General features: G+C 43.8%; 1 protein-coding gene across 2 annotated transcripts; it reads right to left on the bottom strand.

The window, feature by feature from the left end:
- Positions 1 to 1085: 1085 nt before the first annotated feature.
- On the bottom strand, positions 1086 to 27424 carry LOC120949368 (ubiquitin-conjugating enzyme E2 W). Of its 2 annotated transcripts, XM_040366632.2 has the most exons (7): positions 22104 to 23171; positions 4015 to 4543; positions 3738 to 3829; positions 3550 to 3652; positions 3393 to 3478; positions 3158 to 3303; positions 1086 to 3075 (listed from the first exon to the last, which is right to left on the bottom strand). In XM_040366632.2, exons 2-7 carry the CDS (start codon positions 4144 to 4146, stop codon positions 3062 to 3064), a joined length of 573 nt encoding a protein of 190 aa, XP_040222566.1. In that variant the 5' UTR covers positions 4147 to 4543; positions 22104 to 23171; the 3' UTR covers positions 1086 to 3061. The 2 variants fall into 2 exon arrangements, with proteins under 2 accessions (XP_040222566.1, XP_040222565.2); XM_040366631.2 differs by lacking the exons at positions 4015 to 4543; positions 22104 to 23171 and adding an exon at positions 27162 to 27424.

Raw genomic sequence — 27424 nt, 5'->3', positions numbered from 1 at the left:
TTGTTAGCCCGTTTTCCGGGCGCCATCATTGAGTATTGTTATGTCAAATCGCATACAATTTTCTATACCCCCCCACCAGCCCTCCCCGATTTTAATACCGGAGCCCCCAGTATTGTTATGTCAAGTCGTGAAATGTCAATTTGCTCTGAAGCACTTCACCTCCTAATATCCATACACCTTGGTGCAATGTTCAGCGGCCCAGACACACACACAACTTCTGGCAGCGAGAACGGACCGAGAAAAATGGAAATATTGCTCACTTCAGTTCTAAATTGAATAAATACGAAACTATCGTCCTAAAACGGGGGTTTGTTGAATTTACTTTAGACGTTAAATGAATAACATAATAAAAGAATAATTAGGTTCTGAGCAGAACGGCAAATGTCCCCACGAAAATGAATTGCCCAGGTAGAAGTTTTCAAATCTCATTTTTAAAATGACCGTTGTTTTCGTCCGGTTCCGAGATCGGAATCGGTTCCGGAATCGAATTGGAATTGGCTCCAAAATCAGAATCGGCTTTGAAATCGGAATCGGTTTCAGCATCTCTATAAGAAGAGATGTTTGGATCCTATGATGCTACGTATTTAGAGGCGCAAAGAATAAAAATTTACTTGTAAACGATCCATTCTCATGGAAATTCTCGGACTAATTTCGCTTCTGACTTTTTATCTCAATTCTAGAACTGATTCCGGAGCTAATTTCAATTCTGGAATGAATTCTGATTTTGTTACCGGATCAAATTGCGATTCCCAGGTCGATTCCGATTCCGGAGCCAATTCTGATTCCGGTATCTATCCCGATTCCGGAATCGAATCCGAAATCGACTCCGGAATCGGAATCGATTCCAACATTGGAATCGGCTCCAAAATTGACTTCGAACACGAAAATGGAATCGTGTAGGTCCGATTCCAAGCTCCCACCACTACAATAAAAGCAACAAAAACAATCCAAAAAACGTAAAAATTGGTTTATCAAAACATTTTCTGTTTCAAATAATAATTATTTCCTTCTTCTTTTCAAAATGGGGACAGAAATTTAAATTACACAGCTATGTGATATTGTCTTTTCTCCATAAATAATAGTGCTTATCGATTTGCTCACTGTTTTTTTATTAGTACCACATGCGTTGCGGCGGGGACTGTGCAGAACATTAATTAACTCGCGTTTGAGAAATAACTTTGTATCTTCCCGGTGTTTACACTGTTTGTTTAACTTGCTGTAAACGGGTGTGGAATTTGTGAGTGAAAACGTTTCATGGTCACAGGGTATAATTAATTTCAAATATTTTCCTTTCAAATTTTCTACTAGTTTGAATTGCTTGCTTGCTTGTCAATGCGTTTTAAACCAGAACCAGGTGGAGATTGTGGTACGGCCTGAAAGTAAACCTTTTCGCTCGCTATACTCTCGTGCCCCACGGCATGGCACTTTCCCACATACATACATACACAGCAACATACATACATTCTCGCGGGCACACTAGACAACGAACGTGAAAACGCATGCACACCATCTCTGGCACAAGTTACTTCTAATCATTTTATTTCGTACTATAATTACTACGTGAACCTCTTTGCCTCACTCTACTCGCCCTGAACGGGTAGGTGAAATGTAACACAACGACGCTTATACCATCATTTTAGCAGTAATTCTTCGTTATCCATTTTTGTTTTGCTCTAGTTATGCTTTTGATGTATTCTCTTTTTCGTGCCAGCGGTCTGTCTACTAGTGAAACTAGTTCAAGGAATGTTGCAGATTAATTTTGATATTTTTGGTGTATTTGTTGTAATTGTTTCGTTTTATCTAATCTTTCTTACGGTACTTCTTTGCGGCTTTCGTTAACCTTTCTTTTTTTTTCGTTTTAGGATTTATAGTTTGCTTTGCTTCATAGCGAAATTACCCTCCCTCGACAGAAACGGAATCTTGAACACAATCATCTAAATAGTTTATCATTTCTTCTTTGTATTGTTTTTGTTTGCTGCGTGAGCATTTGCATCCATTTGCTAAAATGGGTTTCGTTCCTTAGGCATGACAACAAACAGATCCGTATTTGCCATTGACGCTAAGCTATACCATTTGATTAATAGTGCTTTTCCACAGTCCCTTCCTATGTTGTACCACTAATCGTTAAAACTAAACGTTATCGTTAAATCCTAACTTTACTGACTGGTTTCTCTTTGTCCTCTTGTCAGGATAGATCTGCAAACATCTATCGAACCGGATGAGCCAGAAACATTGGAGCATAATAAATAGAACTCAAAATATAATTATACGCATTCAGGAGGAGGGTTTTTTTGTTTTGTTTTTATATTACCAATACTACGGTGTTACGCGTTTAATGGACTGACATCTGATTTGATTTCGTTTTCCTTCTCCTCTCGACACACTATAACGTCGGTTTATGTACATACACCCGTTTGGTTGCATGTAGCTTTCGTTTTTATATCTGTTTCTCATCTGCGTTTTGATTCATTTCATATCACTTGTTCTCGACGATCTTTTAGCAAGATCGTTTTAATGTTATATTTCACATTCTCTACTACGCTAGCTTATATAGGTGGGAGCAAACGAAAGCATTTCTATATATATGTATTGTTATATATACCTATTTGCGAAAGGACGTATCTCTGCTGCAATGCTTAGCATTTTCTGAAGCTGCCGGTGCGTGTGCTTCAGAAGTAAAGTGTCTAAGAATGAAAATTAAAGATGTTCTTGACCTCTGCGCATACCAATATTTCCAATATTTCAAGCCGTATGGTACGGTCTGGAAGGGATCAAGAATGATAGATGATCTGGACGAGGCAAACCATGTATTCTACTTGCACGCTCTATCCCGCGATGTAGACTGCAAAGCGTGTACTAACAGTATTAGTAGTTTAACAAACCAAAATAGCTAGAGAGATAATGAATACGTTTGTTTTACAGAGTTACATCGGTTATTTCATCGTCCGATACGAAACCATGGAGAAAAATTATACAGAAAGAGTTTTGGAATCGACGACTACATCGGTCCTTGTTTGCATCCTTCAGTCGGGCATCATTTACGCCACCTTGGGGCTACCTCCTACACGGAATCGTCTGCAAAAAATGGAAAAGAGAATAGAACATTAATTAATAATAAAGGATCAAAATTTTACTACTCCTTAGTTTCCTCACTTACCATGGTACCACCATTTGGTTTTCTTAGGATTTTTGTTACACGTCTTCACATAAATACCGTTGTCCGGTGGTCGTCGCTTCTCTCGACAGCTGCTCAACATAGACGATATACTAAGACACACTGATTGTACTGACAACGCTGGTGACCTGCGAGTAGTTAGAATAAGGGGCAAAACAAAAGATCAAACAACGATCATGTAATTAAAGCTCCAACCATCCGGCGCCTCATAGCTTACCAATCATCCGTTAGGATCGACAGACATATGTGTCCGTTCGAGTAGACGTGAGGATGAATAGGAATATTTGAGCCTATAAACGTAACCTAAAACGAAAAATTTGCAAAGTTTAATGCATATGTTTTATTTTTAAGTGATGGCAGTGCAGATACGTTACCTCCGGCGAATCGAACGGATACTTATTGTTGAATTTGAATAACAACTGAAAGTGTTCACCCTCGTACAGTGTTCCTTCCACACCGTCAATGTTTATTATCCATCTAAAGACGCACAAACATAATGGGTTATGTTGAAATATATTTTTGATAACAAACACAACAAGCACCGCAGGGGCACAATACTTACTGAGTAAGGTTTTGACTAACGCTTTCTTCGTCCACTGACACTCCTGGTGGGGGTTCCTTTATTAAAGACATCAGTTCCTTCTGGAGGCGTCTCTGTAAACATAAAGACAATGATTGTTTTGTTTAATAACATGTTTAATTGCCGAATGGCAAGAAACATATGTTTTGTCACACGGAAAGCCAAATTACGATCGTGTTAATTTCATTAAAACCCTAATAAAATGTAAAGTTCAATTTTTTTTAAATTACTTTCTACCCAACAGAAACCACAAACTTGCCTCCCAGCGGCTATTGTCTAGGATTAACTTCTTGTTATCCTTCGCTGCATCCTGTATGACGGTGGTGTTGGTCGTGGAGATTGTCTCCGATTTCGAAGGCTTTTCCTTTCGCATTCGTAGTCGATTGAACATATTGCTGCCTTTGAAAAAAACTCTCTGGCCGTAAAACAAAACACACACACACTCACTCACTCACTGTGAGTAGCTTTTGCAAACTTAAAGAGCTGCTCCAAGCGGCTCGTTCGTTTGGGATGAAGATGTATGCACTATTACGTTTAACGATTTCTAATTGATACTTAACAAAACAACACACTGACTACTTTTGCGGACAGAGCGGTTTGATATACTTATTAGCAACGTATAAAACAGGCAACGGTCATAACAGATCACTGGGAATTGGCCAATTAGGGCCAGCTCTGAGTTTCGGTTTTGCACTGAGCGGGGAAGATGTTGTTCGATTTATCCTTTGGAGCATTGATCTGATTTGGCATGAATTTATCTGGACGAAGGCGAAGATGTACTCAGCCACCTGGAGAAGTAATGAAGAGTTCGCTAAAGTTAAACGATTGTTTTATTATACGATACGAGGAGCGACGTAAATTCGGTATCGACGAGTCCCAGTGGTGTACAGGCAACAGGCAATAGAGCGTAGGCAGAGCGTTAATGTATAATTGTCGTAAATTTAACTGCAGTTAAGTATGTTGTGGATATTTTTTAAAATCTCATCTATATATCTTGTTCTTGTGGGGGAACACGATGCATGCGGAAACAAAATTTGCAGAAGCCGTTGTGGCTCAGCGCTGCTGAAGACAAAGAAGAAGATTATCATGATCATTTCCCGGCTGCAACTCAATTGAATACACAACAAGAAAGCATCTCTTGTTCAGCGAAATCGTTTCGAGCAGATGGGATGATGATAGATAATGAAGGATGAGACCAGACACCAGACAAAGACAAACGAGCTACGATTCGAATGATTCACTGTGTTATTCCAGCTGATGACGGTTTGTGGAAACGAGTTTAAGGTAATATTAATAACACAAGTTATGTCTAAAGGACACATAAGTTGAGCATAATTTAATTTAGCGCCAGCAAATCCATTTTACAGCAGAGCAAAGCAGTTTAAATATGTCTTCCACTAAGAAGACGCTTTAGCCTAGCGCGGTTGAGTTAGAGTGCAACCGACCGAGATCGGGTGTCGGATCGCCTGTGAATCACACATTTCGCAAACGGTTGCACCAACCGGTTTCCATTAGCACAAAGACCCACCTGGGTCGAAGAACGGGCGCACGGGTGGCCACAAAAATTGCGCCGAATTACTCGAACTCGACCCCTGCTAGGGCCCGCAAAAACTAATCCATAGTAGAGGCAGCAGAAAAAAAAACTTACCAACCACACATACAGAAAATGCTAGCGAAATCGAAAGGGAAAAGTGCACGGGTAAGCGCATTTGCAAGCCGTGTGCAGCCGTGGAAGCGCATGGAAAGGGCATTAAAACGCGGGCGCGTGCGCGCGCGATCGTTCGCGCGTGTACACGAAATATTCGCATGTTTTTGCCAGCGCGCGGGCACACACACACACAGCAGGGGTTTAAATTTCAATGAACTTCAAGCGCAACAACAAAAGGTTGAAACCATCATAGGTTAACCACCATTGAAGGGCTGCCAGCCACAAGACCGTTGGGCAATGGCTGTAGTCGCGATCAAGCTGCGTTTCTGCTGCAAATCTTTCCTCCATAAAACGGCTTTTTTCTATTCAGCATCAGAATGAATCACTGCACCGTATGCCCTGACGAGAAAAGCCAGTCTCTCTCTCTCTCGAATGCACTTATTTTGCATGCCTCTAGCCACAGAACAGATAAGTTGCTGGTTTTTTCAAGCAGGCCGCTCTTGTGGTACGTGGACTGGAAGAGGAAAGGCGTTAAAACAAACTCGACCTGCGTGCGGATTTGCTAGCATATGGTAGCCTTTTGTGCAGACACGCAAAGAACGCAATCCAGTGCACAACGGTGGCGCGGCACACAATGCATGCTAATGAAGCCAAATGCAATGCGTCTGGAGCTGCCACCGGCAGGTATAGAAGGTATATGCACCCTTTAAGTAATCAAGCCCGACTAACATTTACTGCAAAAGCTTAACGTTTGTAAGTGCAATATAGATTGATTTTGTAGTTGCATTGAACACATTTACTCAGAGTCAGATGAATCTCTTTAACAGCTCGCTTGAACTACGCGTAAGAAAAAGGTTTTACGCGTAAGAAAAAGGCCTACTACAAACAACCCACCACTTCTGCAAACACCCATATGTGGGGTGCATTTGTTTACCTTTACCTCACAAAGCACTCGTTAATCCTGACCGTTCATTACAACATGAACGTCACACGACTTGCGTCTAGCAAACGTACTAGTACGTTCAGCTAAGTGGTTTGCGAATAAACTAGGCTCTCTCCTATACTACTTCTTCTACTACTTCTTCTACTACTCAGTCAGCTGACAGCACGAGATTGCAGTGCGATCGTGATTGATCGATCAAACGCTAGAAGGAAGGGCGGGTCGGGGGAGGGAAGATACTAAGCCAACCAGCGTCTAGCAAATGCGGTTATGTCAACAACAACAACACCAAACCGACCGGTCCGTGTTCCGCTACTAATAGCGCAGCACTATTTGCATTCGGTGGCTTTCCCTTGAGATTAATCAGCTCCGGCGCGGTAGCCCAAGTTTAAGGGCGTAATAAACTTTGCTCCGTAACGATCGCCACCAACTATACTTGGCTGAACTTGGCCTGGAAAGGGAACGGCGGCGAATCGACGAGAAGGGGGGAAAAAACCAATCGATCGCCATATTATTTAATTAACCCGCCAGCTTGTACCAAACGCTATAATTTACCCTCGAACGGACTTCGGCTACGTATGATCGTACCGAACGACTTTTAATCGTTCTTCTAGAAGAAAAGGGAAACTCTTCTGACGTGTTTACGCTTCGTTTGTACGTTAGATAATCGTTATGACATCGCGGTGATCGTATTCTAATGCTGTGGCAGATCGTCGACTAATCGATATGACGCGGCACGTAGTAGGCTGGTGGCGCTTTCTATCTAATGACTGATCCCACAATCAACAAAGCGTCGTGTTTGGCGACGGGTCCATCTGATCATTTATGCAATCCAAAACGAGGAGAAGTTGAATAATATTTCCTTTAACTGAACACACACACTACGAATGATGCATTTTTAATTGTTGTTGCAGCGGAAAATTAAACTAGCTAATGCTTTTTTTATTTTGCATAGGGAACTCTGACTGTATAAAGTGTAAAAATGATCTACTACAACGTACCTTAAACTAAACTGAAATTAACGGAAGCTTGCAATCTACATAAAGCAGACTTTATCTCTTCATCATCAGTAGGTCATAGTGTTGTTCGGATAATGTTTAAGCTTCAGCTACAACGGATTGACAGCAACATTGATCGCTTTGAACGCAGGAGCAAACATTTGCATAAGCTCAAATTAAATGCCAGCTCAAAGTCAAGCTAAAGATTACCGTTCTCTCGTGCAGCTATACAAATAGACAAACTTGGACCTGCCAATTGGCAAGTCCACGCTGAACACACAAATCTTGCAATCGTTTAAGGTGGCCAAGACATGTGTTGGGCCAGAAAGCATCAGGCGCTAACACTTCGCTCGAATGCAGTTACGCGCGCGCCCAGAACCAGTATCTCATCCTCGCGATCGGTGTGTTCGGTTCGCGAGATAACCTTTTCCAGATGGACTATCGTTTTGGACCATAGAAAGGAGGCCACAACTAAGCATTGTTTTGCGAAAACATCCTTCCAATCAGCGGGAAAACCGGCCTTGAGCAAGAAGTGATTTATAAACACAGCGAGTGTGGCCGGCCCTGTTAGGGTGGTCTTAGGGCGATAGGGAGTAATCTTAAAATTGAATTTACCCCGTTCAGCATCACGATTGGACACAAGGACTTGGACAGGGTGGATAGCAGAAAACTTCCACCTACTATAACCCAACGTACAACAAAGTGACAGAGTGAAGAAATGATGAAATCATGTATCACCTCCCTCGTGGACCACTTCGAATGGTATTCCTTGGACATTCAAAAATATCAAATATCAAACGAAGAGCATGTCATGTGTGCTTCCAAGCATTTTCAACCCATTATGTCCTCAATTTATGGCCCAACACTTCACACCGCAAGCACAGAAGCAAATTGATTGCTCCCGAAAATATTGAAACACAGGCCCATTCATCGATGACCTCATCGTCCAACAGTTTAGGTCACCACATCTAAACCATATTCAACGATGGTGTGTACATGATGTCGAATCAATATCGCTTCCCACTTGCTGGCCGCCCTTTTTAACACATCGATAAAGGGCCACTCGCCATTGACCAATTTGCCCAAACTCATGGAGTACACACGACAGTGTCCACTTTGTCACGAAGATGCCGATCGCTGAGAACGACTGCACCGGCACGATTCTGAATACAGCTGATAAACATATGTATATTTTTGTATATTTAGGCTACCAAGGCATGTTATTAAAAACGATTTATGACCAATTCCTCTACCGCTCTCATTGACGTTATGGTATGGCATGCCCGCACGAGAAGCAATAGAACAAATAGCGACACTTCGCTTCAGGGGGACGATGACTTTTGGAGCGAAATAAAAATGATACCATCGAGACACCTCACCCCGCTGGGCTTGGTCGCTCATAAAATCCAAACATTGATTCCATTTCCAAAAGCACACGACGCACAGCGGCGGCGGCGGCATTTTGACAAATCGATGCTGTGGGAACACTTCAAACATAAGCATCGCTCAAAACACAGTATCTAAACAACCGTCCGGCACAAAAAACATGGACGTGACAAAATTGAACCTAAATTAAAACGGGAATGTTTATACGCCCCTGAATATCGTTGTTGCTGTTTCGAGTTTCTTTCTCTGATGATGCACGGTCCTTGTTAGAAAGCACACATTAATTCCATGCGTCCTTCAAACCAGAACATATTACCCCGTTGATCTTGTCTGCGACAGGGAGCAGGCGACTGAGGCTGAGAAGGAAATAAAGCCTGATGCTTTATCTGTTTGTTTTATTGGAATGGTGCTACATGGGGAAAAAATAAAAAATAAAACAGCGAACAAGATGACCGTGACAGACACATAACATGAAAGTGCCATTGAGAAGCGTAGAGGAAAGTGAAGCAGCAGCTGCTTGCAATAAATATAATCGCAGACCTTCTGGTGACATGCAAATGAGCCAACCAACCGTCAGGAAGTAGCGCTTTCATGACAGATTGCACTGTTCCACTTTGGACAGCATCGAATGGTTTCAATAACTAACGATGATGGATGGACGATTTAAAGGTTCGCACTTCGTTTCTTTCACGATCTGTGGCATACCAAGTTGGTCGTCAATGAAATTCTAGCATACAAAAGGAACGCTAAGGTTTTTTAGCGATCGTTCTCCAATCTTCTGATAAATCATTTCAATGCCCAGTCAGAATTTTGTTAAAGACAACATCTTAAGATTCCATATACTTGAGATGCCAAACAGCAGTGCAGACAAACAGCAATTATTTCCCTATTTGGCTACATAACATTAATAACATAATACAATCCGGAAGCATTTAACTATCAGCTAAATGTCCAACAATTAAACAATGGCAGATAAAACATATATTCCATTCTCGCATCGCATCGTTTGCATAATGATTAGAATCATGACGCAGTAAGGAAGAAATATCGTCATCTAGCGTGAACATAACATTTCCACCAGAGTTCGTGCTTTGAAGAATTGCATGCCGATGACTTTACTACAAGCCTCCCGGAAGACACCTGGATCGTTTAGCCAGCAATGCCTTAACGGACTTTCGTACAAATGTAAGCGGCTGTACAAAAGGTAGTCAAGATAGGATGATTTAAACAAACTGTATGTGGTTTGGGGGCTCGCCGTTTCGTGTGGTTGCACGTATTGAACACGTACGGCACACGTGAGATTTATCCTCATCGTGCTCATTCCCCTCCCGGAACACACAACACCTCTTCGTGACCACACACACACACAAGTCGTGAGGCATGATAACGCCGACAAGGCCTCTAGGGGGACACCAAACGACCAGGCCGATCGTCCGTCAGATCTCAACTAGCCTGCGGCAACGTTTTTACAGAAATTCCGGAAACTAACCTTACTGGACGCACTCGAAGCGGCAATACGGCACCATAAACGGCATGCCTTCTTCCTATGTGTGTACACGCTACCAATATCGTCTTATCGTTGCACGAGTACGAGTTGTAAAAGAAAGCCACACATTAGCCAAACAAAGATATTCGTTGGCGAGGGGGCAAAGACAAGGAGCAAAACAAAAAAAAGGTACATTCAAACATGGTATACCGCGACCTACCGCAACGGGCATTTTGTGGTGGTAGCGTGACTTGTTGTCCTACTTGAAACGGAATTTCTTTTCTTTTGTTAAAACCCCCCCAAGTAAGGGATGCAGGCATTATATGAGAGAACGTGATATTTGATTTATAACCCACAACGTAAGCTGAGCGGATTAATGGTTAATGTTTAGTCGACAAAGTGTGAATAATGTATTGGGTAGAGTTGTCGTCTTTAAATCGCATCATGATAAAGGGGCGATAGTAATACAAAGGCCACAGAAATGCCTTGTTGTTGACGATCATTATCCGTTGGAATCGATTAGCTAATCACGCCTGAACTATCGCTCAAGTCAACATTGATACTGATAAGCCCGTTATCGCCAGGATCTGCAGGGAAGATTAGAGTCTCGTGAACAAATTGCCATCACAGCTGTGTGCCTTTGTGCCTGGCGTAATCTGTCCAAATAAAGCGGAGCGTTTTCCCTGTCCCATCTAAGATAACACAACAACACGGAAGACAACATATGGTCCTCCACATGGTCCCGAAGGGCAGCAAAATGCCCATCATAAGCGGCACCCATTCCCACGCACCCAAGTGGTTGCTATTAATAGTACATCTGTGTCCTACGACCAGCACGACACCAGCGACAAGTGCGTACGTGGGAACTGCAATAAAAACACAGTGACCATTTAAAAAGAAACCACCTCCCTACACATATTGGCATTTCTACGATGATCATTAACAGCCGAACAGTCGTAAATCTGCCGGGTTTTCTGCCACAAAACATAACCTCTCGCTGCTCCCCAAAAAAGTCAATATTACGGACAGCTGTGATGACAGGTTGGGAAGCGACTTGCTCCGAAACCTTAACTACACTCAATGTTATGCTCTTTTGGTGGGATTTAAGTACCCAAGGGGCATGGGCGTAAAAGAAAGATTTATCATCGAATTCTTTTCGAACCATCTTGTCAAGAAAAGGGGAAACGATTTATTGAGTCGTTCAGACAGTATGTGCCACGTTCTGTCAGTCTCGCGTTATGGTCGGGTTTTGTGGTAGATATCATAATCCACTTGCAGCGGTGGGTTTGAGAAGCAACACACCTCGCGGAAGTAATTAGATGAGAGCAAACAAAAACAGAAAACCCACCCTTCTCACCCAAATCAACCAAGGAGACAGGGACCGTCAAGGAACGGTGAACACTACCAATCAAAGATCCTGGTCAGCACACCCGCTGCCGTCTTTTTCTGTCAATGAATTCGCGACTGCGCGTGTGCACACGGAGCACTGTTCCGTGTCACTTTATTGGCGGTTCGTCTTTCCTTTCCCTTTTCAATCGATCGATCGGTGGACAACAATGGTGGATGACTAAATTCTGGTGAAATATTGCAGTTTAATTGCCAGCGATAGGTCGATTGAATAAAGGCACATCGAGTAGGAGAAGAAGTCCACCGAGCTGAGTACACGAGCCGGTCGGAATTGCGCCAACCGCGATAGGCATGGAATTAAGCCAAATTGAATATTCAATTCATTAATGCCTCGCAACCCGCATCGTCAGGCGCCTCCTCTGAGCTGACCATAAAACCGACACGATCATTTGTTAGAACTTAAACACGTGTTTTTCGGGGACATGCCAAATTAAAGGACAAACGCTTTTAACATTCGTTGAACCGTGCTAACCTTCCAGAGCGGAAGTATGCGGCCCGCTTCGCCGACTGCTTCAGAATATGATTGTATTTATATTTAATTTACTGTTTCTCAATTACAGTGATCAGCGATCGCGATCGTGCACGATCGTTCACAATGCGAGTTTTATGGAGGTCTCCTTTTGTATGTTATACTTATTTAAGATTAAATGAAATGTGCATTGTTTTAACTTGATTTGACCTTCAAGATCAAAGAGTTTTACGTCAACAAGAATATTTCCCTACATTTTTCACCAAGTCAAACATATTAAGTACGTATTTGCCACCCCTGAAGCAATACCGTATTCTCTGTGGTTTGTTGTCCGTAAAACCACGCTTCTACTATCATCACGTTCAGCAACATTATTTTAACGATACGATCGATCGTCATCAAAGCTAGGCATCGGTAGCGTCCCAGTTTTGTTGCACCATTACTGTGGCGCACGAATGGTGCCGATATCTCTGATTCCAGTGGTCGTCACGTTAGCTGTTGGATTGCTTCGAACATAAAGTTATACTATTTGGAGACACTAGATTCTGAAAAACCATGAAGCTGCTTAGAAAACTTCCAGTTAACTTATTCAGACAGAATTTTGAATGTACCATTTAAGGAAATTCTTGCAATTGCGTAGAGTAATAAATAAAATACAAAAAATATAAAACACAATTTCTTTGATATTAGACGCAGTCTTTGCTGACATAATATTTCCAACATCAATCGCTTTCGATCGCCGCTTAATATCAGACGCCAGTGCCGGATGAGATAAGTTCGTAGCTTTTGTTTCAGCGAATAAATGTTCGTACCATTTTGCCGGACATTTTATTGCAGGAAATATTCTGTAGAAATGGAGAACGATTCCTAATGATGATGTTTATATTCCAAATAACCACAACGAACAATACCCTAATACTTTCGATATCGAATTTATGTTTCTACTAGATCGGAAGATATTTTATACCATAGGTAAATATTTGCTCAAAGCCCGCAGATATGCTTAAAAACTAAGACGATCCAAAAATGACAACTATTTTCTTTATTCCAACATGTTTGCCGGCCACTGTCTTTGGCTAAAATGGACTGGCGGGCGGGCGGCTTGTCGAGACGTTACACTCTACGCTAGAAGCGGCAATCTAGCAAAATTCATCGCTTGACTGCGTGATGATCACTTTAGCTCGCCCTTCAGGGCAAACATGTTCGCGGCACGATGTGTTTTAGATCCAACGTACAAGAGTGCTGAGTGTATGTAAACATCAGGGAGGAATAAAATCGCACCACTAGCGCTATTGGATATCATCAGGGAAATTTATGTATGATGCTGCTCTACAAAAAAACTCACAACACGAACAAAGCAGAGCATAAATTGCCCTGCTCTCGGGTAAGATTGCAGGCCAACAAGGCAAGACAAAAAGAACGTTAGAAGCGAATCATTCCATCCATCCATCCATCGCAAAAGATTTTGATAGCTTTAATATTTTTATGACACTGAAGAGATAGTTCAAAATTAAAACGGGAAAGCTAAAGCGTTTCAAACCGGCAGAACCGCTCATGACAGTGAACATAAAACTACGTGGGGTCTGTTTTAATAGCGTTTCAGTTTTCAGCACTCATGCCGCACTCTCCATTGCACCACACAGAAAGACACACGAAAGCCATCATCAAAACGCATCTCGACGCTTTTACAAAAAAAAATGCATACATTAGTCGCTCAATCGCTTTGGCACATGGTGTCTCATCTTGAGGCGAACGACGATGACGACGACTACGCGCCGAGTTCTTTGAAAAATTAATGCAATTAAACCCGAGCCCATAATCCGACACTTTTGCGCGTTGGTGTCTGGTTTTGGTCGATGGTGTCTGGGAGTGTCGTGGTTCGTTTCCCAGGAAGAAACATTTCTTCGTTTAAGCAATGTCGCTTCTTCAACGATAAAAAAACACAACATGACGCCGTATTTGAGTGATAACATCATTCGCCTTGAAAGCAATGGACCACACGTAGTGAAACCACTATAATGCAGCAAATTAAAATATAGAAACATAGTTTCTGTCAAAAATCATCAAAATATCTTTACCAAAGAAGCTCTGCTGATGATATTAGCAGCCTCGTGTACCAATCAGGATTTCAGCGAACGTAAGTGGCTCGATAAGCTGCTTATATCATCAACTTGCCTCAGTCGACAGTGAAAGAAAAGAACCTCCTTAACAAATCGCTTCAACTCCAAACACACACACCCATGGCTGGAGCTCAAGAGGTTCACAGATAGATTCGCAGTTTTTTTACCGCAAAAAATAATAACCCCTACACTTGAGAGCTGTTGGCGGACCATCCCCACCACACATGCATCAATCGCACGTAATATCGGGAACATCTCATCGCGAAACGAACCAAACAGCCGCCCCCGTACAAACTCCCTAACCCTGCCAAAAGCCGGGGGAACAACTCAAGCGGTAGAATTATGGGCTAATGAACCACTTGACTTAAGACGCCATCTATTGCCTCCGTTTGTTTCTCTGGCTCGTTTCATCATAAATTAGCGCGTATTAAAATCGTTTGCGCATACAAACAGTACCAACAGGGCACCACCGCACATGGCAGTACGTGCGAGCGGTGACGGATAGGCCAGCCGGCCAGCGAAGGGTTCGCTATCACAATCGTAAAAGACATAAAAAGACGTTCGGCAAGAGTGAAAGGGATCGTTGTACTTCTTCGCGATCATCATGACGAGATGAAGTTGATTGCATCGTACCAAGCCGCACAGAACACCGCGCAACGGCCCCCCCACACTTTGCGACCTTTGCTCTCGCGCCGTGCTCTCTCATCGCGGTCCCGTTTGCCCGGCACAGGCCGATTGATGACTAATAAAATAAAATACCAGACATGTATAATTTTAAACGTTTTAGGAGTGCATCGAACTTTGGAAGGGATGGAGGAGGGAGGGAGAGGGATCTGTGCACGATCGCGCTGCGGCAGACGAGATGCCGCTCGTTCGGCTGCAGCGAATAGGGGAAAGCGGGGCAAAATGGGCATGTTAAGCAGTTTACTGAATATCCCTTTGAATATGCCACAAAACTCAATTTTTCTTTCATTATTGTATGCCTCCACCATTTATCTATGGATTAAAATTGCCACATAGAACGAAAACAACTTAAATAGATGAAAATAATGTAAAATAAAAGTTGATGTTTTACGAGAAGCTTTTTTGACACGCGGGGTAAAATGGGCATAACCCCGGGGCAAAATGGGCATATGTAAACAAACTGTGAAACGTCAAAACACTGGGGCAAAATGGGCCACAACAACTGCGCTTAGGTAATGGTCTATGCTTATGCGCACGTTTCGTGAAATGTATTTTCGTTCTATCTTTTGTTTTGCTGGTCAGGAAAGCCCTTCAAATTCTTCCAAAAATATGTTATCAAAATTAAAACAGTTTTTACACGTTTAAATCTACAAAACTAAATCTTTTGAAGCTGTGCCTGTTATCATTATTGAGGCGACAAATACAACACCATAGCCTCACCAAGCGCCGTATGTCAAAAGCATCTGCCCATTTTGCCCCAAGCGTAACTGCCCATTTTGCCCCACGTGAAGCATTTTTGTATTTTTTGTTATATTAGTAAAAATACGCATTAAATCGCCTTGATTTCTTCAGACAAATTGTAAAGAAATATCATATCTTTAAAAACATATCATGTAAAACATCAACACATCCCTGTGACAATGATTTAAGCTTATTTTTGAAGTGGCAAAAATTATATCAATATGCTACTAAACCTTATTTTGCATTTTTCTTGGTTATTTATTATGTAAGGGTTATGATACTTACATGGTGTTCATAGAACACTCTAATGAATACATTTTGAGCATTGGAAAGTATTTTTGTAGTCAAATAATGCTTAAATAGAGGGTGCCCATTTTGCCCCACATGCCCATTTTGCCCCGCTTTCCCCTACTGCGGATTCGCGGGCGCGCGTCTGGAAAGCGACTCAAAAATCGGTCGTCGTCTGGCCTTCGGGCCAACTGCCGCACGTTCGCAAACGGTCATTAAAATGGCGATCGGCGGTGTTACGGTTTCACTTCACCCAAACGGTTGGGCGGGTGTTGGTTTTATAGATTTGTGCAAATTGTAGCGACGAAGTATAGTAGAAGAAGTATAAAACATGACACCAATGCAGAACAAGTGATTGGTGCAATAGTTTATATCGTTGGATCGTTACAAGAGCTACAAAATATAACTCCAAATTCAAGTCGAATTGAAATTTTCAAGCCCTTAGCATGTTCATGACCTTAACATGTGAATGTCTTATGGAAAAAACAAGGTTTACTTTACAATTAAAATAACTAACTTAGTAAATCGGTTTATAGGATTCCAATTTACATTGTGTTTGACCCATAAAACCATCTATGTGCTCTGTAAAATATAGAATAAATTAATGTCAGTAGTTCTCCAAACTAGGGAGATATGGATCGAAATTGACATTTTTAGAGTTTTCAAGTAAATTTTATCAGGCTGCAAAATTGAAAATTGTGTTAAAATAAAAAAAAAACATTGAAACTGCGTAACAAATAAATTCCATGAGCTAATACTTATCTCATCTTATTAAGAATTTTTCTTTTTCGGCCAAGTCAGCGCAATTTCGTCTGACAAGTTTAAGCGTCAACTTCGAATTTGAAAGCCTGTTTCAATAAATTGGCACCACAACCGTTCGAAATATCGGAAATAGAATAAACCTGTAAATCATATACAATTTCTGCAAATCAAAATAGCGTTTATTTCTTCACTGTAAAACACGCGTGCCCTATGTTACTCAAACGAAAATCATTCATATACAACAGTCCAGCCCACTGGAAACGCGGTTTGTGAGGGTTAATTGTAGCCAATCACTTAACCGACAGCACCACCTCGCCCCCTCCTTCGTCCACCAAACCGGCCCCTCTCTCAATTATTCTAACAAATCATAAACCATCCTTCGCCACAGAGTGAAATGCTAGAAAAACAAAAATAGACCCACTTCATTCTCGTCAAAAGCGGGGGGATGGGGAAAAAACATAAACGATCAGGCACGAGGCGCACTGCTCTCGATCATGGCATGGAACACATGTGCATGTGCGGAAATTGGCAAACCCAACCCACACACCACACAGCAGTGTAGCTGTTAGGTGGCGGAGGTGACTGACCGGCCATCCCCGCGCACCGGACGGCGTGAATTTGAAAATTAGGAAGGAGGTCACGGAAAAGTCACGACATCCTTAAATTGCGGATCTGCAAGCCCCCTACACCCCACTACACCCACACTCATACCGCACACAAGCACGTTCGTTTGCGCAAAACGTGCGCAACTAATAGACTAATTAGTTACAATGTCGGCACGGTCCGAAAGAATTCCGGCAGAGACAGAGTGAGAGAGAGAGCTTAGCTTGAATATTATTGCGTCCGGAGTGTTTTTTTTTTCGGTTGTTACCGTGAGCAGATTTCTTTAGCCCTTTCTGCCCGCCCTGCGTATTGCGTAAGCGTGGGATTTGCGCAAGGCGCAACCGCGTGGAAGGGCTAAGGTGATTCATGCGGAAAAACGCATCGCAAAACTGCACGCGCCACGCCAGTCACTGGGAAAGTTGAACCGATTTTCCGTTCATTGAACGTGAATGCAAAGCTGAGTAGGTGTTGAGCAGTCATATGTTTCACTTTATTGTATTGCTTGTTTTTTTGTTGTTCGATTTAAACGCCACTGATCTTGAAAGACGTGCCTTCGCACGGCCAGGCAAAAAATCCCAGTCACGGTTGGGAATTGGGAGTTTCTGGGGAATTTTTGGGGTGGCCCCTAATGGTGTAAAATTCGCACGCACGAGACGGCGCGCAAGACTATTCTCAGATCTGAGGGTAGGGAGAGGAAGCTGACCTAATCCCAACGGGAGCACTTCCGAGCGATCACGATCGTGCTCTGTTGCCGAGTAGCCAACCCACTTTGGCCGTGCTCTATTTCGTAAACAACCCGCACAAAGACGAACCAACAAAAAGCTTGAGCTTGGGTAGGTAATTTTATCTTCACCACGGAACCACCACTTATTCTGAAACCGCAACAAAAACCTGATCGTGTACTGACATACTGTGTGCTTAATCGGTGCGAATGATTAAGCCATTACTCTGTGTCGCTACTCTGTCGACACATTGGACTAGCATTGCATTTCGAGTGCAAATTGTGCCAAATGCGTAGTGCTGTCGTCCGTTGCCTGCCAACTTGTACCACACTAGCTAAACAACATGCTTTCTTCAAAACACTCAACACCCAAACAAAAAGCAACAACGCTGCGTTGTATGCGTGATCGCTCTTTACATTGAAAAATGAAGCCCACGATCGCGCAATGGATCGCTTCCTAGTCCTGCTGTCGCTCCCTCGCTAGCCGGGGCATTGACAACGCGGAACGGAATACAACAACGTTAACTGCACCGGCGTGCGTTAAGTGCATGTCATCGCCGTCGTTAAAGGACACCCAACCATGCCACCACGAACCCATTATGTGGGGAAGGGGTGATGTGCGTTGACAAAAGACACTCCCCGCACAGAGAAAGAAGAGGGAAGGCCTTCACCCACAAAACGCAAAAACGATCGGGCAATTAAACACCATACGAGAGAGGATTTACGAAGAGTCGTTGTGCTGGGCGGTGTGACAAGAAAATATGTGCACCACACACAAACACACAAACTCTTTCTTGAAGCAATTTCTCGACAGCCTGCACACTCTTTTTATGTCCGTGTTGACAGACAAAACGGAGCGGAAAGCCCCCCCGTGCCAAAATAAAACAATGTTTGATGGGGGGTGGTTGGGGTTTGATGATGCACACTGCACTGGCGAACGGGTTTCAAAAATATCCACCAGCACAACTTAGCTGCTTAAATGACGGTTTTCCCATAAACATTTATAATGGGCACTTTTTTCTCTCTTTTTGTTAATTAAACCATTCCAGAGCTGATCTTTCACGAGCCGTAGTCGTACCCTTTCGGGAGTATAATTACAACAAATGGCAATAAAAGTGATCATCTCTCTGTGTCATGTTGCTGGATCAGACGGAAAGCCAATGAACTGGTAGTAGAAATGGCGAACATTGTTGGAAAATTGCAGGAAGAATATTACCATGGAGGTCAAATGCATCTGAACATTAACGAACTCAACAACAAAAACGCAAGAGACTGGTGGTGCCCTGTTGTCCCTTTTGTATGAGAAATGTGAAGGGCTAGCTGGAAGAAAGACCCGAGATATCAGCAAAAACGAAGGATGATGATTGTATGAGAAAGTTCAAGGAAATAGAACCGACCGACGCAAGAAAGACACTAACTTTGTATCCCCCGCCATTGGCACGCCATCATTCATTGGCAGTGGTGTGAGAATGTGTCAGATGAAGCGAAAAGTGAGTGGAAAAGTAATTTCAAAACGTATTACGATCAATATCAATCACGCTTTACGGATGATCGGTCCACGTTTATACATTAAAAATCCCACTTTGATGATACCCATACTTATTGTCCTATTTGGCGTAAAGACGCGGTTATGCCGGCTTATATCCAGTCCATATGAGGCTTGAACGCATGCACCCATGACGGGAATGATATTAGGTAGCAAGAGTTGACAAATGTATCACAGGACCGCCCTCGCAAACACACTAAGAGTGCCCACATGCATGAGTATTAGGAGACATGCAGGTCAGCCAGATTGACCGGAACCAACAGTAATCCGAAGCAGCAATGTCTGAGCTATACATCAGTTAGGGTAGAACTTCCAATTTCAGTGTTTCAAAGTACTTTTTTTACATAAACCGAAAGAACAGTTTCTCACCAGTTCGTCGTCTCTAGGTATTAGATCGTATGGGACATAATTCTCCAGGTGTTTGTCGATTCCAATTGATTTTGATCGAAAAGAAACATCTTTTTGAGATATTCCAAATGACTTTTTGATGCGTTTGTTTAGGGATTACATCGATTCTACAGGTGTTCGCTGTTTGTGTTTGTTTTTTGCTGTTTGTTGATCCTCAAATTTCTAATTCTAAATCAAAATCACCTCTAATTCCCGGCAAACTACCTTGTATCACCTAGAGCATGGTACCAATAAGCTTCAACAACGATACGATGGCTTTCGACCGACGTTTTGTCTATATTGTCAATAATGAAACATAACTCATCGTAAAAAACACACTACTTATTCCAAAACTTGCCAGACATTACAGAGAGTGTAAGTACTGTCTAAAGATACCACTTCAAAATGAGAGTTTTGCCTGAAACGAGTATTAAACATTTGGCGACATCTGACATTGAAATGGTTCTTAATTGAATGAATTTTCGAATAGTCTTTCCATAAATGCAACAAAGCGAAACATCACGAAGTTGCTCTGCGCTACCAAACCATCGAGGAGCACACGACGCTCTCCAGCAACAGACATCAACTCCCACAACAACCCCTGAAGACCGCAAAACACAAAGAGCATTCGTTGCGTTGGTCGCGCTGCGCTGTTGCTGCAACTCCCTACCAGAAACCAACAAGAGAGGCCACGGGTACGTTTCCCTACCGATAAGCGTTCTAATTTCATAGAAAAACAAACACCATCGCTTACCCAACGCACGCAACACCAAACACCAGATGCCGCTCCAGAACTACCAAGGCGAGCGTTGGGGGAGTAGATGAAGTGGGTCATAATTCCAGCCACTCCAACAACATATTGTGTCCAATGTAGTTTGCTTTTGGTTCTGTTTTTGGTGCCAGCAAGATCGCAACACCGCTGGGCGCATTTCGATTGGCTTTGCGCCGTGCATGGGATGTACTTTGAAACATGCCGCCGGTGCTGCTGCTACTGCTGCTATGGTCCCCGAGGGCAAATCAACACGCATATACAACAGAGTTGAAACGCAGACCATTAGAGAGCCACTCAGCGCCGGTCTGTGCATGGTGTTACATCGCTGGAGGTAAGTTCTCAACCACCCAGTGCGCAAGCGGAACACGATCTTCCAGCAGCAAACCCGTTCTGCTAGGTGATCGCGCAAAAAAGACGATCACCGGGAAGTACGAACAGCATCGCACTGCACGTTAAGGCGTTCTGTTACTGGAAAAAAATAACATCTTGCATTAGTTTTCAGCGCAATTGGTGCACCAACGCGCATTGCAAACCGCGCGGATTCACACGAATAACATCTTTTTGCGATGCTTGCGAGAACACAAATTAGCCAACGCTACTGCAGAAACCCCTAGGAGTGGGGATGTTTTCCAGTTATGGTTCACTTTCGTTCACCAAGAAGGACCAAGAAAGCAACCGATTTGGAATATTGAATGCAAACCACGTGCTCAATAATGAATCTGGGCGCTGGTCAGCCTTTCATATTTGAATGCTCCATCACATTTGCATACATCACGTGCTCTATTACTGGTAGTTGCCTATTTCTTTACACAACGATTCGTCGGAGATCGTTTGGCCGGATAGATTGTTTCCTTTTCTCGACGCCTGTCGCCATTCTCGGCCTAACGGATCTGCACGCAGAGCAGTCGTTAAGTATTTCCGGTCCGGCCGATTTTCTAAACACTGACACCAAACCACCAATGCTGTCGTCTATGGTTATGGGATGGTATATTAAAAGCGACAGATATGAGCTCACCCACCGCAACGTAAGTTTGACTATGCTTCATGGGGGAGTATACGTTATTAGTTCAATAAAGTTATGCCACAGTAATTTGCTTAAAACAAACAAAATCCACCACACGGCTGCCATCCGGTGGGTCAAATTATGATGCGCCAAACCGCAAAAACCGCCTCTGAAGTTCCTTGGGGAGATATGAGACCGAAAATATACACACGCACAGTCGCACAAGCAAAAAGGTAGATTATGGGCCCGACTCAAAATGTACACCATACGCTCTGCCTCTGTTACGCTCCTATGCCTGAACGACGCTGAGCTGGGACTCACCACGCCACGCCACGCCGGTACCGAATTTATCACGCTTTTCTTAATAAATTGCCCCTTGCGCCGTACGTTTTTCCTTCCTGCTATTCCGTCGGTTCTAGGACAAACTGCCAAAAGATCAAGTTACTGCCTACTGCTGGTTGCGCCGACGTTCTTCTCTACCACCACCGCCACTACCTTTTCCTTCTAGAGGGATTGCGATCACGATTGCTCCGTTTCGAAGGGGGTTACGCGATACTCTTCCGACAGTGATGACACACTCGGCAAACCGCTGTAGAGTGTCTAAGATGGTCTACTACTCCCGCTCACGACACACGCAAACACACACACACCGACCGTTTTGGCACATCAGACACGGTAAGCGTTTTCACACACACACGGCTGCCCTTTTTCACGCGAGTTAATTTCGGGTCTGGTTTTTCGCAGCGGAGGTTCGTCTTCCCGTGCGTCCCGACACTCTCTACACTTCTTCCATACAGGGAAGGAGATCCGTAATTTCTGCTCCTCGGGGAAAAACGCGTACCGCAACGTACTGGCGCACCGGATTTTCCAGCTGCGTCCAGTGCCCACCACCTCGAACCACGCGATGAACGAGCACTCAAAATATTTATAAACAGGAAAACACACTAATCAGTAGCAGAAGCTCTGCCAACCAGCGGCGATCGCTAATGTTTGAGCGCCACTCTCTATCGGTGCATATTACTGCTCGCAGGTCCCGCAGGCGGTGGAGGAAAATTGGTCGGGAAAATGATCCAAGGACGGCACTGAGCAGTACAAAACGAAATAAACAGGAAACAAAAATCCCTAACCAGCCAAACACTGCAAGCGTATCTTCTATTCCTACGGGCAGTTTTCGCTTCCCCTCGGGTAGCGACAACGTTCACTTTCACACACGACAACAAATCTAAGACAGCGAGAAGGGGAGACGGTGCGCGCGTGTGCAGTACTGTTCGCGGCTTATGATCCGTGCGTTTCTTAACACAGTGCGCGCGGCTACTGGTACAAACCGCGGCTACATTCGAACTGAGCGTTTGCTGGCGTACGAACAAAGCAACAACCGACCGGACCGGAGGCGAGGATCGGGTCCCGACGACGACGACGACGACGACGTGAGCTGCAAGTGAGTGCGCCATATGCGTGCGCGAGCGCCCTGTACGGCTCGCGTGAGAAGAGAGTGTGAACTGCTTCTACCGCTTTGGCTTGGAAGTAAAAAGGGAAAAAGGCGAGATGAACGCCCGAAGAGTGCGTGTCCACCGCTGGGACGCTCGCAAAGAAAGGAACTCCGGGTTTTGACCATGACCATCGACATCGACGGCCACTGACGGTGGGCGTCATCCACCAGTGTGGCGCAATCAGATAACACAATTTGACTGATAGAGCGCGCGAGCGACGCATAATGATGCACAGGCAAAGGAGGATATTGAACCCAGGCCTGTTCTTCTTCTTCTTCGTCTTTGTAATTTAAGGGGAGGGAGGGAAGGGTTTGTATTTATTTTCGAACGCATCGTGCTACAATAGAAAGTAATTAAATCGATAGTGATTGGAAGACGTCCGTTAGAATTTAGAATTAAAATTAAATTATTAATAAGTGACGAACCCTGAATTGCTGAAGTAATAATAAATACTTTATTTTTATGAAAGCCAACGTATATTTTCTTGCTTGTACATAAATTAAAACAAATCATCAATTCGCAATTGCTCCCTTCCTGGATGGTGCGAAGTAGTTTTAATTCCCAGCCGCTCGTGAAAACGTTTCACAATTTAAAAGCAATCCACAAATGATTAGCTGCAATCGCCTAATCGGCATCCCCCGAACGCCAAGTGAATGGGCCCGCAATCGAGGTGACGTGTGGCGTTGAGGGGGGACAGTGTTAGCGATTTGCGATCGCGAAGGGAAAGGCTGCTGGCGTTAACCGCTCTCTCCCATTATTGATAATCTTCGGCGGTGCTAAACTTTTCCCATAGAACGTGTGTGGAAATAAATAGCACATCTCGCTTGCTACACGTGCACACTTTGTCCGCGCCCCGCCAACAATATGCGCAATTTTTGCGTCTGACGAACTAATCGTTAGCGACTTGCAGCACCCATGCAGCATTGTTGACGGATTGCATTCCCTTTTTTTGATGGGTGAAGAAATGCCGTACAGTGCAATCAATTGTCATCTAGCATAGCGAAGCAAGCTTTTAGCTCGTTTAGTAGCACAACTAAAAGACACCAAAAGGTTGAACGCCTCTTCTGCTTCCAGGATAAACGAGGATTAAGGGGACGCCTTTATTTGCGTTTGCTGCATAAACAAACGAGTGCCATTGTGCATGGGAGAGGCGGAGGCACGCTCTCACTAATCCGCTCATTTCACACAGCCGTTTTATTTATGAAGAATAGATGCATCGATCATGCGTCCAAGCCGACATCTACATAAACGATCACGCACCCAGCACCCCCATTGCGCTTGGGCCTGCTTCTTGCTGCAAGAGTAAAATGTTTCCACCCCTCGCTCATCACACGAAGATCGCAAAAGGCGTTCTGTTGGTGAGTAGAGCAGGCGGAAAAAACGCGTTGCATTTACACCAAATGTAAACTATTCGTCCGCACAAAGAGACTGTCTGTTTAACGAAACATATGGCAGCCACTTCCTGCTAGCTGCTGTTGCTGCTGCTGCTGCCTGTTGGTCATCTTTTTAGCGCTGCAAATGAACCGTATTTCTCGCCGTTCGGTTGCATTTCATGGTACACATGGTGCTTTACGTTGCGATAATCGTAGCCAACGAAAGGCGTGGCAAAAATAGAGGGAACAAACAGGGGTGCCTTTAAGAATTGCACACACTCTTTGCATTGCGCATTTTGTTTCACGACAAAATGAATGAACAGTTGGTTAGCGAGCTTTTGATAAACCGCGTGCTTTGACGTTAAAGCGATGATTTATTGCTACACGAAACCAGGAAACAGCTTGCTACGGGAAAAGTAATGAGTAGCGCGTGCAGTTCGTCGTCTGCAAACCAGTCCTCTTAAATCACCTTGTATGAATATGAATTTTTCTATAAGCGATTCAACTGATCGTGCAGTGTATGATCGAACTGCTGTTGCATAATTGTGCCAATGTCATAGGCACATAAATAGCGGGATAATAAAATTTGCATTCTCGCTATTTGATGTTACCACTAAAGATGGTGTTTTGATGTGTTCTAAGTTAATTACCTTGTTAACCAGAAACGGAAAGTTATTACTGCATAATACTACCATAGCGGACATGAGGGTAACAGGTAGAGAAAATCCAATAGGACCTAATTAACACTTTGACTACAAAAACACCGAAGGGCATGGGAAACTGTGCGTGAACGAAAGGGATATGAAGGGCAAAAATATGATTCGCTGTAAGAGCTTCTTTAAGTAGAGGAAATTTTGTTTTGAATGATAAAAATTGAAACCAATATCATTGCAAATTCTAAGGCTATCTTCCAGCTAACCATATGCGTAACTGAAGAAAATATATTAAACACAACACAATGCAGTGCGAATCAATACGTTCAACTCCCATCTTTCGTGACGATCACTTCACGCAACCGTGTCTTTCCAACCAAAGGCATCCAAGGATTGTTTCCCTCCCCCTGTTAAATGAACTAGCAAGAAAAAGCAACATAAAGAACGTCCTATTTGCTTACTCTATATGAATACATCACGCATCAATCGGCACCAATTTCGGCACCACCTCTCAACCATTGCCTCAGCCGGGAAGAAACGCGAAGGAAGCGAGTAACAACGAAACCCGGCAGCAAGTGTTTGCCGTCCCCATTACCCCTATCCGGATTCCCCTTAAAACGGTGAGATTTGAGCTGGCAGCAACGCACCCATCGGGAGGAAAGGGGCGAGAAGTGCGAAAGTGTGTATTATGTTTACCCAAAATTGACCTCATCGAGCGCCGCCACGCTTCGGTAAACATAAATAACACTAAGGAAACCGATTTCATCAAACGCTTCTCACAAAGGTGCTACCGAAACGCGTTCGATGATGGCGTCCCCGATGGAGCAGTCCTCCGCTCCGCTCCTCATCTCACTGAAAAATCCACGTTTTTTTTTAGAAGAGCATATCGAGCATTTTGAATCAATTGTACACCGCATCGTACCCCTCGTGTCCCACCGCTGGTATGATTTGCTGGTCCTTTTGTTTATCGACAGCATCCGATCCGAAACCATCGGTAGCAGTCGGTGGCGTCGGCATCGCGCGGCAAGTGTCGAAAGAAGTGATAAATGTTTAGAACACTTCGTGACCGCTGTTTGGGGCAAGCGGAATTGTAATTATTTATCGATCCCGGTTTGCCCGCTAACGGGCATATGTTTTTAAAACAAACTGAACAAAGAACCGTTCACACTCGCGAACTAAAACGCCCATCGAGGTCGAGTGAAGGTATGCATATTAAGGGGCATTCGAGTTGTCGATTAGCTGCAGGCCCGTCGTGCAAGATTAGCTCAACATTAATCCAATGCAGTGGTAATTTCATTCAGTGGTTTGGTGTGGCGTGCATGGCTGAAATTAAATAAAGAGAACGAGGCAGCTTAATAGAAAAAGCATCCAAATACGGCATCGGTGCCCCAACATCGAGCGAAAGATGATGACTGTTTGTGGGACTGCTGCTGTTGCTGCCACTACGCTACCTTTCATCGCGCACAACAGATGGTGTGACGCACAGCTATCGATCCTGGCAGTGGGCCAACAAACTGACGGGGGGGTTTTGAAAAAATCCAGCATGACCTTGAGCTCCGGCCGTAGCCTGAGCGATCCCGGTCCGTTCCGACGATAACAGCCGCTCTCTCCTCGCCCCGCCGGCCAGATAACGACCGTTACTTTGATTGTGTTCCGTTTCATGGGGCACCTTCGATAAATGCATTGAACTCGCCTATTTGCGATTGATTACGCTTCTTTGCAGGGATTTCCTAGTGTGTGTTTTTTTTTCTTTCGCTTGTTCGTGCAAATCCTGGCAACGCATGTGTGCTGTGGAAAGACTGCGACCATGCAATTGGTTGTGCTGGGGCGTTTGACCACAAACAAACCCGTGCTTCCCGCGGAACGCGATAATAATTTGGCTCTCCGCGTGTGCGTAACTAACAAACAAAACAACAATACCACACTCACCTCGGACGGACTCATTGCCGTCTTTTTGGAGCAGTCGGGTTTGCTCATAGAATTTACACCATTCAAGGGAACCGGAACCCGCACACACACACACTCACAGCACAGGACGGGCTACGAAAATACTTTTGCTGGCGCAGAATACTTTTTCGGGGGGATTGGTCGGTTTTTCTGGTTTGCACAGTATAAAAATTTGTTTTCTTTTTTATCACTGAGCCCCAGTGCGGCGAGTTTGCTTGAGCAGTGGTAAACATTGGGTGCTGCAG

The sequence above is a fragment of the Anopheles coluzzii genome, chromosome 2 (assembly GCF_943734685.1).
Source record: "Anopheles coluzzii chromosome 2, AcolN3, whole genome shotgun sequence".
Taxonomy (NCBI): Eukaryota; Metazoa; Arthropoda; class Insecta; order Diptera; family Culicidae; genus Anopheles; species Anopheles coluzzii.
This window is presented reverse-complemented; position numbering and strand designations above follow the sequence as displayed.